The 12,661-nt window shown below is 43.7% G+C and overlaps 1 protein-coding gene across 2 annotated transcripts in view; it reads left to right on the top strand.

Annotated features, from left to right (window-relative positions):
- The window catches only part of LOC135197943 (neutral amino acid transporter 9-like), a 63,155-nt gene that overhangs the window by 25,599 nt on the left and 24,895 nt on the right, over positions 1–12,661 (top strand). For both annotated transcript variants that reach the window (XM_064225227.1, XM_064225226.1), the window contains exon 10: positions 11,686–11,784. In XM_064225227.1, the coding sequence (XP_064081297.1) occupies positions 11,686–11,784 (99 nt within the window). The remainder of the gene's footprint in view (positions 1–11,685; positions 11,785–12,661) is intronic.

The raw sequence follows: 12,661 nt of genomic DNA, 5'->3' as shown, positions 1-12,661 counted from the left end.
GAGTTCGTAACCCTCCTCGGGAAAACGTTTTCTCCTGACGATACGTTTTCCCAGGCTCTGAGAGGCCATCGCCGTAAGGCGATGGCTGCTCCTTTCTTCTCCAACTGCTAGATCCGCTGGGAAGGCGAGCCAGTATCCAATTCCTCCCCATTCCCTCTCTCCTTACGGCTACGAGGGAAAGGGGAGGGATCCTACAGAGATTTCTCTGTAAGATCCCACGTTAGGGGCTGCGCTACCGGGGGGCGGGGGGGACCTTCGGGTCCTACCTGACGTAAGCCCCGGCCCCGTCATTGAGGAGGGATCCTGCCCCTTTCTCTCGATTTCTACGGGAATCGAGAGGACCACCAGCCGATATCGTCTGACGAATTCGGTGGGGGGTTTCGCAGAGTGCTTAGAATTCTACGGAATTTCTAGCGCACTCAGAGTGTTCGAGTTTTTTTACGATCTCCAAACACTCAGGCGAGACCACGGTCCAAAGTGAGCGAGAATCCCCGATAATTGTTACACGATAATCGGGAACCTCGCTTATGCTCGAATTCCTGTAATTTCTAGCATTTGGAAGAAGACCGCTGCTGAAAGAAGAGTATCTCACAGTAGGCGCTTAACCTGGAATAGAGAAGAACGGACGGGAACTTCCAGTTTGGCTTGAACTATCGTCTTCGGTATTCTGTTCACCATTGAAGCTTTCCTTTGGGAAAGACTTCTCCTTCACTCTCTTGAATAAAGAGAAACGAAGGCTGGTCGATCTCCAATCCTTATTCTCATTCCTCGAGGGGAAAAGAATTTAGGATGGAGGTCGTGGTACAGAACCTACAAATATACTACGTATATTACCCTCGCGACATGATTCTTTAACAGTTGAATTGTCCGTGGGGTAGGCGCATACCGTAGTTAACTCTACGGTTTGTGACCGAGACGAATTGTATCTTAATTGAACTGCAACTCTTGGGGTTGCCTGCACCTCCCAGCAGTTATCAGTTTCGATTTTAGATACTTGGTATTGTCATGACAACACCAAATCAGCTTTTGGTATTTACCGAAATCCGTTTCGGTTAAAATATAATTGCTCGAGCGTATTCTTTATGCTCGATGGTTCTAGCCGAACGCATTCCTTCGTGGAATAATGGATTACCTGGCAACTCAGGATGACGAGTCACCGAGAGCTACTGCGTATTGAACTGCCTGATAGCGGCTCAGTATCAGCTAGGTCTCTGAGATGCACGGTTGGTTACGTCTCTCTCTCCCCTGGTTGGATTGACTACCGAACCGTATCTCTGCCCAACAATCATGGACTTAGGTCTCTGATTAACGGGGATTCTCGCAATAATGAAGGACCATCTACTGCTGTGACGCTCGATTTCATCGCCTTCGACATTGCGAGAATTTTCAACAGAGATATCTCTTGGACTCTGTCATCTTTCTGTTTACCGCACGGTAACAGAAGTTCTGTACTAGTCAACCGCTGCATCGCACTGCGATAATGCGAATGATTTTTGCAGACATCTGAGTTTGTCTTCAAAATATCTCGTATTCGTAGGTGTGCAATTTCATTGCTCGCCCCGAATTAACAGATATGTCAGAAGACATCGCCTACTCTCCGACCTGACAGCTCTACTTCCAAATGTTCAGCCATGAGAAGCAGTTCTTCAGGCAGTAGTTCCCTGTCTTCATTACTGGAAGCGCTCCGCTTTTATTGCAACTACGATCCTCACCGGACAGCAATCAATAGCGGTTAGCGTTCTCAGTCTTTGTAGCACAGGTTCAGAATCTTGAGAATCCTTCTCTCGGTTCAGCTGTGAGACGTAGGTTGCATTTTCTGTACAACCTTCGTCTTCAAGTCACATAGTGTTGTTTTCTCCTTACCCGAGAATCAACTATACTATGAGATATCTTGCCATCAAGGACCTCGGTCTCTAGAAGGCAATTGACTTTCGCCTGTTGGGCACATGCCTTAAGAGAGTCATCACCTTGCCTTCTGGCATCGGTGACGAACAAATTATTTGTTTAGTCTCTTGGCATAACCCTGTTAAGGCGAAGGTCACGTGACTTGCTCGGGTGCGTTGGACAACTTGCCTCCTACCGAACGCAGTCAGTAGGCAGCTGTCAGAGCGCCCAAGTCTGTTACGAACTTCGCTGTGGACTTAGTTCGGTTGTTCCATAACAATCTTTTCTTCGTCCTAACGGCTTGTCACAGTACCCATACCATCGACACCCAAACATTGAGTGTCGGTGTCCTATCCACTACCGAGAACAACAACTTCGCTGCAGACGGATAGACCAGTATGGGTTACAGGACATCACCGAAGTCGAGAAGAGGGATAGGTCATACGACAATTCCCTTCTTTTCCTCTGAGGTAATTGCATGACTTTGCCTGCGAAGTCAAGCATCCAGGGGATGGGGATTCGTGACGCTCGATTTCGTACCGAATTCGTAGCGAAGACTCTGAACCCTTCGGTTCCTGACGATCGGTTAGAGTCCTTCACAGTCCCCTCCCTAATGGACTTCACCGCCTTCGATGCGAAGGAGATGCTGCTTTGCCGTGTGAAAGCGCGACCGCGCTTTCTGAAGAAACTCGACTCCAGGCGGAGTGTTGAAGACTCTTCGTCAGCAGCAAGATGACCTAGAAGTACACTCCCTCGAGTTACACAAGAACTTCTCCGTGGCGCAGGCTGAAGGCAGGGGTCTGGTACAACCAGACCACTGGCACCTCCTTCTACCTTTTGGATATTGCCCACAGGTCCTTGGATCGTTTTCCTTAGGACCCGTGGTGGCTGCTCAACACGTTGTGTAGCTAACCCAGACCCTAGCAGGCTGAACAGCATCGAGTCCTGGTGTGACTGTAAGAATAGATAAGTGAATGAGAGAGTGACTGGCTTCTCTTCCTATCTTTTTCTACCCCTCTACCTGTGGGTAGAGGGATACGGTCATCACCTTGCTGGATAAGGACGAGATGCCGGTGAGCTACTCGACAGAGCCCCATCCTATCCCTTTCACTAGGGATGGGAGCGAATATCCACCACTTCCTCCTACAAGGGGGGGAAGTGGATGCCAACAAGAGACAAACCATAACGTTGTTGCCTCTTGCAAATAGGAACTTGTTCTTGTTTGCTGGTACGAAGAGATACGCTTGCCTCTCTCTTAGTACTTGGTCCAGAGGTCTGACCATTGATCCTGCGGTGCACACCCCGATCAATCGGACAGAGGCTTGGATCCCTCCCTCGCTCTTACGACCAGGGAGGCTTCCAAGGTTGGGCGAACACCAGTCTGTTCACAAAAGACTCAGATTCCACCCACCAAGAAGTGAGTCTTCCTATTGTAAAAGGACCGAAGGTTTGTATGCCGTGTCGGAACAAATGACAATTTGTCCAAAATTGCATTTTCATACATTCACCTTACCTGTCAGATATATACATAGCTATCGACTCCGTCGTCCCGACAGAAATTCGAATTCCGAAATTTCGCGGCACACGCTACAGGTAGGTCAGGTGATCTACCTGCCTGACGCTGGGAGGCTAGGACTAGGAACTATTCCCGTTTTCTAATCAGATTCTCTCTGTCGCTGGCAAGGTAAACATATGTTTGCTTTCCCTCCTGATGGATTTTCGTGTTTCATCGCCATCGATCTTCTGGCCGACTTTTACAGGGAAGTACTGGATCGCTGGTTTGGCATACGTTTTAATAACTTTTTAATAACTTTTTAATAACTTTAATAAGAATTAACTTCGAAGTTTTCGAAGAAAGAATATATGTAACTACCGAAGTGTTCGGTAGACAATTACATAGTTTGCAAGAAAGGGAAATATAAATATTTATTCATTGATGAAGTGTAATAAATGTTAGAATTTGATTGAGGAAAATAAGGTAACTTCCGATTTGAGGAAGTCAGAAAACATAGAACTAGATATGCTTTCTTTAGGAGCTTTAATAGCCCTCGTTCTGACAAGCAGTTAGAATATTAACAGTACTAGTAGTGTTGTTTCCTCATCACCTTCTTACTTCACAGAAACTACAAATTCATTTGCAATTTGAAGATAAAGGAATTTAGCTCAAGCTACGAGCCTATTATAAGGTAAGAATGATTAGTGTTCCCCATTGCATTAGAGGGTGCGTCTGATCGGCTCTGTCTCGCTCCCAGGCCTAGACCTCTTCCAGACTCACAGGCCCAGAGAGAAGGAATGTCGAAAGCCGTACGGAGGTTATGGAGAATCCCCACCGATCAGGCGTCCCCTCGGCAGGTTCTGTAGAATGTCCCAGACTGCCAGGGATAGCCATTGGAAAGGCATCCTAATTCAATGTGTTCCCCTTATTAATTATCGTCTTAACGAATAATGAGAAGAAACATTCAACGGCGTAGGTTAAATGAAAATGCAAGATACTCTCGTCTGGCTATCGGAACCTCAGAAGAGACGGAGAGAAGATTGCGGTAGAGGCATTGCTCTATCGGGTTCGTCCCCCCCGTACAGCTGGACGGGGGGGGGGGCTCTATCCCATGGGGATTTAAAGTAGTTATTTCAATAAATTCCTCATCGGTACATGTATATGAAAAAATATCTATTCTGAGAGATCGAATTAGATATTAAAGGATATTTGTTGATTGAATGATTTATATGGATCTCGTTTAATGATTACACACATATATATAATTTTTAAGCTTCTAACGCCTTGGACATGAAACCCCAGTAAAGAGGCTCAATGCGCCTAAAAGCGCCTGAAACAAGGCGCAAAGCGCTGAAACGAGGCGCAAAGCGCCTGAAACGAGGCGCAAAGCGTCTGAAACGAGGCGCAAAGCGCCTGAAGCACGATGAACCAGGATCTTCATCGGAAATGGAAGTCCTTTCATTCAGAAGAAAGGGAGGGTTATGTCGAAAATGGAAGTATTGTCGAATTCTTAGCAAGAACAAATATACAGAGATCGGGGCGCCAGGAGTATTCGGAACGCGATACTCCTGCCAAGCACCAGGAGTATGCCGACGAGCATGATACTCCTCCCAGGCGCCAGGAGTATTCGGAACGTGATACTCCTACCAGGCGCAGGAGTATGCTAGGCAAGATACTCCTGCTTAGCGCCAGACACTTTCTCCTACAAGAAGAGCTTAACAAACCGCCGAGAGTCTCCAGACGAAGGGTGAAAGACATTCAAGGCTTTTCCTGATATGGACGGGAGTTGTCGCACAGGCGGCCGTTGCCCTTGTCAGGATCGTCTTATTGCAATAAAGGCTAGAGCAAGTTCGGTTTTTTCAGGCAGGGACTCAAGATGTAGCACAGGCTGCCGTAGCCCTTGTCAGGTTAGAGTCGATACTGCGAATAGCCCTTCTCCTTTCGAAAGGAAGCGCTCTCCTTCGGTTGCTCAATCTTGCCCCAAAAATTGAGGAATGGAAGATAAAGCAGAATTGTGAGAATTAGTTCAGGATTAGTAAGAGGATATTCATCCATCCTTCCAAAATAGATTGCAACCAACCATTTACAGAAGAGGTGCAATCGTTTGGAAGTTGAACAAGATTCGTACGAGCTCTCATTCATGGATTAGAGGCTCTTCCAGATAAGAAAGGAGTAAAATACGGACTTATCTCCAAGATAATAAAAGCTGGAGAGATTATCTTCGATCCTCGGTTGTCATTGCAATATCTTCGACTAATACTCATTCGGGATTATTGACGAAATGAACGAAGAGATTAAGTTTCATATTCTTTCTCGCATGTCAGAAAGGAAAGAGTGTGTATAAGGCTTGCTGTATATGATTACTGAAGGACAAGTCATAATACGCATACCATAGTTGCCTGTCTGGTTCGCTACGGGATTGTCTATATCCTTAAAGCATTTTACAAGTAAAGACTTCGCTTAAAAGGTTTATACGACAATACCTATTCAGCCTCGGTATTTAACAAAGGTTGTTTGCCTAAAATTTGCATTATGAGAGTTGACTTAGACTCGAGAATAATTTTATTATTTCCATTCATTGAAAGGAGTAACTGGCAACTCAGAATGAAGGCAGCCAGGCATGTGAACGACACGGCTGGAATTGTGAGCCAATCCAGTACCATCCGGTTCTCGTCGTGAATGGGGGTTACATCTTTCTCTCTAAAGGATCGAATGCTTCACCGTATATTCCCAGAAAATCATGGACTTAACCACGAATTGAGGGAATTTTTTTTAGGCAAACATGAATAACAATCGTATTCGTGTTGCTAAGGATATCTCTCTGCCTCGGCGAGAAAGAATGTAGTAGAAAATGCACTTAAGATAAACGATACGCTTAAGCCTTACGCACACACCGTGGTTAATTACAGCGCTCCTACTATCCTTACAAGAGTTCATAGATGAATGCTGTTACCACAATGTGATAGGATAATAAAGAATTTTAATTAGGCAGAGCACGATTTAACATTCATTGGAATGAGTTGTCAGACCCTGCGGAAAATACTCACAGATATCTTCGCAAGGCAGAAGATGAACGACCTTATTATAGATTGCTTCTTTTTCGGAACAAGAGAGGTAGCAAGATACGCTATCTTTAAAAATTTTAAGAGGGGAATAACTTTAGTTTTTTTTTTGCCCCCCCTAGTTGTATATATTCTTAACACATATTAAAATAAATGGGCCATCTAAGGAAGAAGATGAATGCATCATTTTGGAAATAAAGGTTGGATTCACAGAAGTCACGTCTTCTTTCGCATGTGCGGAAGGTTTTTCTAAGAGATTTGATCGGAATCTATTATAAATATTAGACCTGAAAAACCTATTCACTCTGAGTCTGTCTGCGTGCAGACTGACCAGAAGTAAATATGAATGAGAGGATTTTTCAAGGTAAGCTTGATAATTCCTTTAAATATGTGAAAGACATAGAGTTGCTGCAGATCGTGCTAGATAGAAAGGGGAAACTGTCCTCTTCCGATACCTCTGTGAAACTACATAAGGATTTCTTCCCTTTCAGAGGGAAGAATCACCTTGGTAATTTATGCTATCATGAACACAGTGAAAAGATATCTTGTCTAGACAAAGAATATTAGACATAGTAAAGAATTAAGATCTTCGGGATCTTATACAATACCTTCTATACGATAAGATTAAGAGATCTTATACTAGATTGGGATCCTAATTTGGGCCTCAGATTCCGTGGTCCGACAAAATGGAACTGCGCCTAATCAAATGTTCTCTTGGGCCTAAACGATCAAGAGGACAAGTGAAATTTTGGGATTTAGAATCTGGAATCAAATTCTATGACGACTCGGTAATGGGTTCTGGCCAGCATAGTAGGTTTGGCAAGAGAACTAAAGCCTTTTATTCCTGGATCAACGTGTTAGATAGAGGTTTCGTTGTCGGGTAATGTAGTGACTTGTCATCTACAGAAGAAGAAAATGTTTAAACGTTTACTGATAGAGTCTTTGGAATGCGAGAAGGGCTCAAACTACTTCCCAAAAGGTTCAGAGAGATGCATTCAAGAGCTAGAAATCAACCATTTCAGCTCAGAATCTCTTTAAAAGTCCAAGCTCCTTCCCTTCCTTCGGGCAAGGATAGGGAAGCTTCTGCAACGAGAAAAACTCGTCAAAAACAATGTAGGAGGAGAACTCGTAGCAACGGAAGTATGCAATAATGATCCTCCGCGGAGGAAGACTTGTCTCTTGGAATTTTGAGATTTCCTATTGTCTACGGGATGGAACGACTAAAATTGTGATGAATGTGCAGGAGCAATTAGCGTCTTTGGTAGGAGTACTTTCTAAAGATCATACTCGTAAAAAGGATGATAAACTTCTGATGAAGAGATCCAAATACCGATCTCCTGTCGAGCGCGACGAACCCTACAGGGGAGTTGTCGCACAAGCGGCCATCTCTGGGGGGAGCGATGCGTTAGGCAGGCGAGACGTGAGGAAGGAAGTAACTCCTGCCAAGCGTCTGGCGCCAACTAGGAGCCAGGCGCCAAGTAGGGCGCAAAGAGCCTGACTTTACTATAGATCGTTCTAGGCCAAGATCTTCATCCAAGCAACAAGAGCCAACTGGAGAAGAGAGAAACTCCTGATAGGAGTATAGCGCCCGCTAAGCGCATATACTGGAACCATGCGAAAGGCCATTCCATGAGCGATACTCCGACCAAGTCACAGGAGTATTCGGAACTAGATGCGCCTCCCATAGGTCAGGAGTATTCGGGAAGAGATACTCCTGCAGGCGCCTAGAGTACCCGGACCTCGATACTCCTCCCAGGAGCCAGGAGTATTCTAGAATTTTGACTCCTACCAGGCGCCAGGAGCATTCGAAGCTTATACTCCTCCCAAGCGCCAGGAGTATTCGGAACTTAATACTCCTACCACACGCCAGGAGTATTCTGAACAAAATGCGCCTACTAAAGGCCAGGAGTATTCGAGGCGCTCTGCGCCTGACAAGCGCCAGGAAGATTCCAGGCGCGTTACTCCTCCCAGGCGCCAGGAGTATACGAAACTTATACTCCTCCCAGGCGCCAGGAGTATTCGGAACTTAATACTCCTACCACGCGCCAGGAGTATTCTGAACATTAATGCGCCTACTAAAAGCCAGGAGCATTCGAGGCGCTTTGCGCTGCCAGGCGCCAGGCGCCTGCTGAAAGCCAGGAGATTTGAGGCGCTTTGCGCCTGCCAGGCGCCAGGCGCTGATGAAAATGCGCACCTGCCAGGCGCCAGGCGCCTGATGAAAAGGCGCCTACCAGGCGCCAGGCGCCTGCTGAAAGCCAGGAGTATTCGAGGCGCTTTGCGCCTGCCAGGCGCCAGGCGCCTGCTGAAAGCTAGGAGTATTCGAGGCGCTTTGCGCCTGCCAGGCGCCAGGAGGATCCCAAGCACGTTACTCCTCCCAGGCGCAGGAGTATTCCGAAGCTTATACTCCTAACAGGCGCCAGCAGTATTCGCGAAGAGCGATACTCCTGCCAGGTGCCAGGAGTATTCGAATAGTTTTACGACTGTCAGGCGCCATGAGTATTCTAAACAGGATACTCCTCGCGCCAGCCAGGCGCAAGCCAGGCTTTAGGCTTCAATCCAGAGGAGATCCAGTTCAAAGAAAGTCCTAGTCTTCTTTGAAACAATGGTGATCTCTAGAGCATTTCATAAGTGACTTGATGATTACCTTCAAACAGCTGAGAATCTAAAAAGCTCTAAAGTGCGAGCTGTTGCAAATTCTTGTTCTTTCGTAACAATATGTCAGGAAGACATATTAACGTTAACCATATAGGAGAGCAATTATGGGTTGGCTTTCTCATTACACGAAGGACGTCAAGTTAACCTACGAGAGATTCTCTCTCTTTGGTTTATACGTATCAGCGGATGAAACGTGCTGGGATAAGGAGCCGACACTGATCCTTTAGTAAGGAGTTGAATTTATTTTAACTCAATGACTTTTATTGGAGGTTTGAAAGGAGTTTGGGGGTTTGGGGGATAACTCTCTTTCAATTTAGCGCGAACCCTCATGTTAGGAACAGGTGATCGGGATCGGTGTTGCGCTCCTTAAATAAGTGCGTGTTGTCATATAAGCGGATGTGCTCCCATTGACAAACGCCAGTTAGGATTCTGTCGAGTAAGTGGAAGAGACCCCATCGACAGATCCACAAGAACTCTTGGCCACAGATCACTATCTCGCTAAGGCTCTGAGATGAAGCAGACTCCTATGCAATAGCTAGGAAGTCAATCCTTCGTCTAGAAACACAGAGGAACTAAGGTCTATAAATACCTACAACATATGTTGTTTACCTGTCTAGTCAGTAACTAGCTGTCTCTTGCCCTCCACCAAAGGGTGTCAATCAGCTATGTATATATCTGACAGGTAAGGTGAATGTATGAAAATGATATTGTTATAATACAATAAAGTTTCATACATACTTACCTGGCAGATATATACAAAACTAATGGACCCACCAGCTCCCCGCAGGAGACAGGTGGAAGAGAGAATCTGATTAGAAAACGGGAATAGTTCCTAGTCCTGCCTCCCAGCGGCAGGCAGGTAGATCACCTGACCTACCTGTAGCGTGTGCCGCGAAATTCGAATTTCTGTCGGGAACGACGGAGTCGATAGCTATGTATATATCTGCCAGGTAAGTATGTATGAAACTTTATTGTATTATAACAATATCATTTTTCCTAACTATACAAACCTGAGGTCCTTTTACACATAGCCCCACCTCATGCCACCCCTCACTCTGCAGTTTTTGCTTGGGCCAAAAGCAAAAGTGATTTGTTTACCTACCAGTCGCGCGCTCGCGCCTGTCGGACAAGCAGTTAACTACCGAACCCCTTGTTCGAAAGCTTACGACCTATCCAGCTGCCGCTAGTACCTTCCTATTGTAAAAGGACCTCAGGTTTGTATAGTTAGGAAAAAAATGGCAATTTTGGACAAATTGTCATTTCATAATAATCATTATTTATTAACATTGTCTTTATAGAAATACGAAGGAAAACTTTGAACGCCCGTATCTCAAAACTATACTTATTGACCTTCTAAATCTATCTTTCTCACTTAGTTTTAAAAAAGCTATAACATTGAAAATTTGGTATATAACTCAGGAAGACATTATAGAACAATCAAATAGAGCCCTTTTTTCCAATTTTTTTTGTTTCGTATTTTTTTTAAATTTTTTTAAATTTTTTTTCTCCTGATTTATAGGGTTTATTTTTTTTCTTTTACCATATTGAAAAAATTCATATCTTGCAAAAAAATGACTTTTAGAAAAAAAACTCTCCATTCGATTGGAGGTCTACATCAGGTCTATATATGGTAGTAATCCCAGGTCTTAATATTAAATATCAAGGGAGGAGATAGATTTTGAAAAAATGGTTATTTTCGGGATAAATCGCCCTGGCGTCACAAAACTGAAGGTCAGAGGCGAAAATCATATGCGGTTTGGAGATGTCCCAAGTCACCTTATTAAGTGGTATGAATATCAAAGTCCTGTCCTTGAAAAAGGGCATTAGCCGGCCGGCCCCCTTAATAAATGATGATTATATGGGGGAGAAGATTGAAAATCATTGTTTTTGAAACTGAAACATGGATCGTGCTTTGAAGTGAACACCAAGGAAACAATGAACAGACTTGTTAACAGCAAAGGAGGCTCACAAAAGGTGAGGAAGGTGATTCCCCCTTCTGTCAGGCAGTCACACTATGAACCTTAAAGCGCCTCAGTGGCGTGGTTGGTATAATCTTTGCCTGTCACCTCGGTGGCCGCGAGTTCGATTCTTGGGCATTCCACTGAGGAGTTAGAGATGTGTATTTTTGGTGATAGAAGTTCACTCTTGACGTGGTTCAGAAGTCAAGTAAAGCCGTTGGTCCCATTGGGTATATACGTTGCATGGGTTCCATGCAACGTATAAACACTATGTAAACAAACAAAACAAACAAAAACACTGTGAACCTTGGGATGAATATTAGGCATACGTATATATATGTGATTGGTGAGCTTGTAGTGAAACGAATATTAGCACTAGTACAAGGTTATTGCCTAATGTAGTGTAATTGGTTTTGGCAGCCACAGTCAAAGTCAATTTTGTGGTTGTGGTATACATTATTAGTAGTGATGTGAATGATAAGTTAGCCACATGACATGATTTTGAAGTGTAAATAATGTTTAATGGTAGAAAAATATTTTCATCTGAGTTTGATATTGTTAATGAAATAAAACTTTGTCTGTGATGTACATTTTAGATCTTGAAGGTCACAATTGTTCTTTCTATCCTCAGAATACATTCATGTGTCTTACTGGAACCTTATCCTTGGCTTACTTCATTCACAACTGTGTCGTTACTATCATGCAGGGCAACAGAAATCAGGAAAATAATGTAAGTAGTACTGCATATAATTTTAACGTGATTCTTTCATTCATTACAGTAATTTCTATCTGATAAGTAAATAAATTCAGAAAGTTATTTTGCTTTTTTTTTTGTTAGAAGACACAAGCCTATGCCTTATGCTAGAGCTTCACTCTTTGTGTATGTGAAAAAAAAAGGGACTACTATTTGCAACTTGCAGTGAGAAGAAAAATTTGATAGCCTGTTGAAGATCATCCAAGTACTAATGGTAAATTATTGCACTCATTACCTATAAATAAAACTCCCTTCTCTGATTTACATTTCCTGTGCTTACTTCTGTTTTTATGTTTTATTTCTCTCCTAAGTTTATTACATTTGTTTTGGAGACAGTTTAGTTGGTTGGTTGTTTTATTGCTATGCATTCAAGTTTTACCATGTGCTTATAGTAGTCGTATGCTGAATGACTTCCCTGGTATTTTGTCATCATTTTCTTTAGGTGTTATGGTTCCTTACTTTATGTTTTATTGTGAATCCATTATAATCATAAATAGCATTATTTCATGCCAGAAGGACACGATGCTTCAACTAATGCGTCAGCTATGTATTCCTTTCTGAGTCTGATTACTGTTTTGTTCCCATGAACTCAACTGACTCAGCCTTCTCACCTTCACTTCTTTGATCAGCTCATTTCTGCTCACATACACCTGTGTAGTTTACTGCTTCCAGGTACTCTGTCACTCACATTTACAGCAATGCCTTCATCATTTGCTGTAATGAATGAAAAAGGAAGGGTGACCAGGTTAGCCTAGGCTGTGTAACCTCTAAACTACCTGAAATTCCTACATTACACCAATTAGCTTATAAAAAAAGATTATGAGAGTTCGATGAAATAAGTATTATTCATGCT

The sequence above is a fragment of the Macrobrachium nipponense genome, chromosome 21 (assembly GCF_015104395.2).
Source record: "Macrobrachium nipponense isolate FS-2020 chromosome 21, ASM1510439v2, whole genome shotgun sequence".
Taxonomy (NCBI): domain Eukaryota; kingdom Metazoa; phylum Arthropoda; class Malacostraca; order Decapoda; family Palaemonidae; genus Macrobrachium; species Macrobrachium nipponense.
This window is presented reverse-complemented; position numbering and strand designations above follow the sequence as displayed.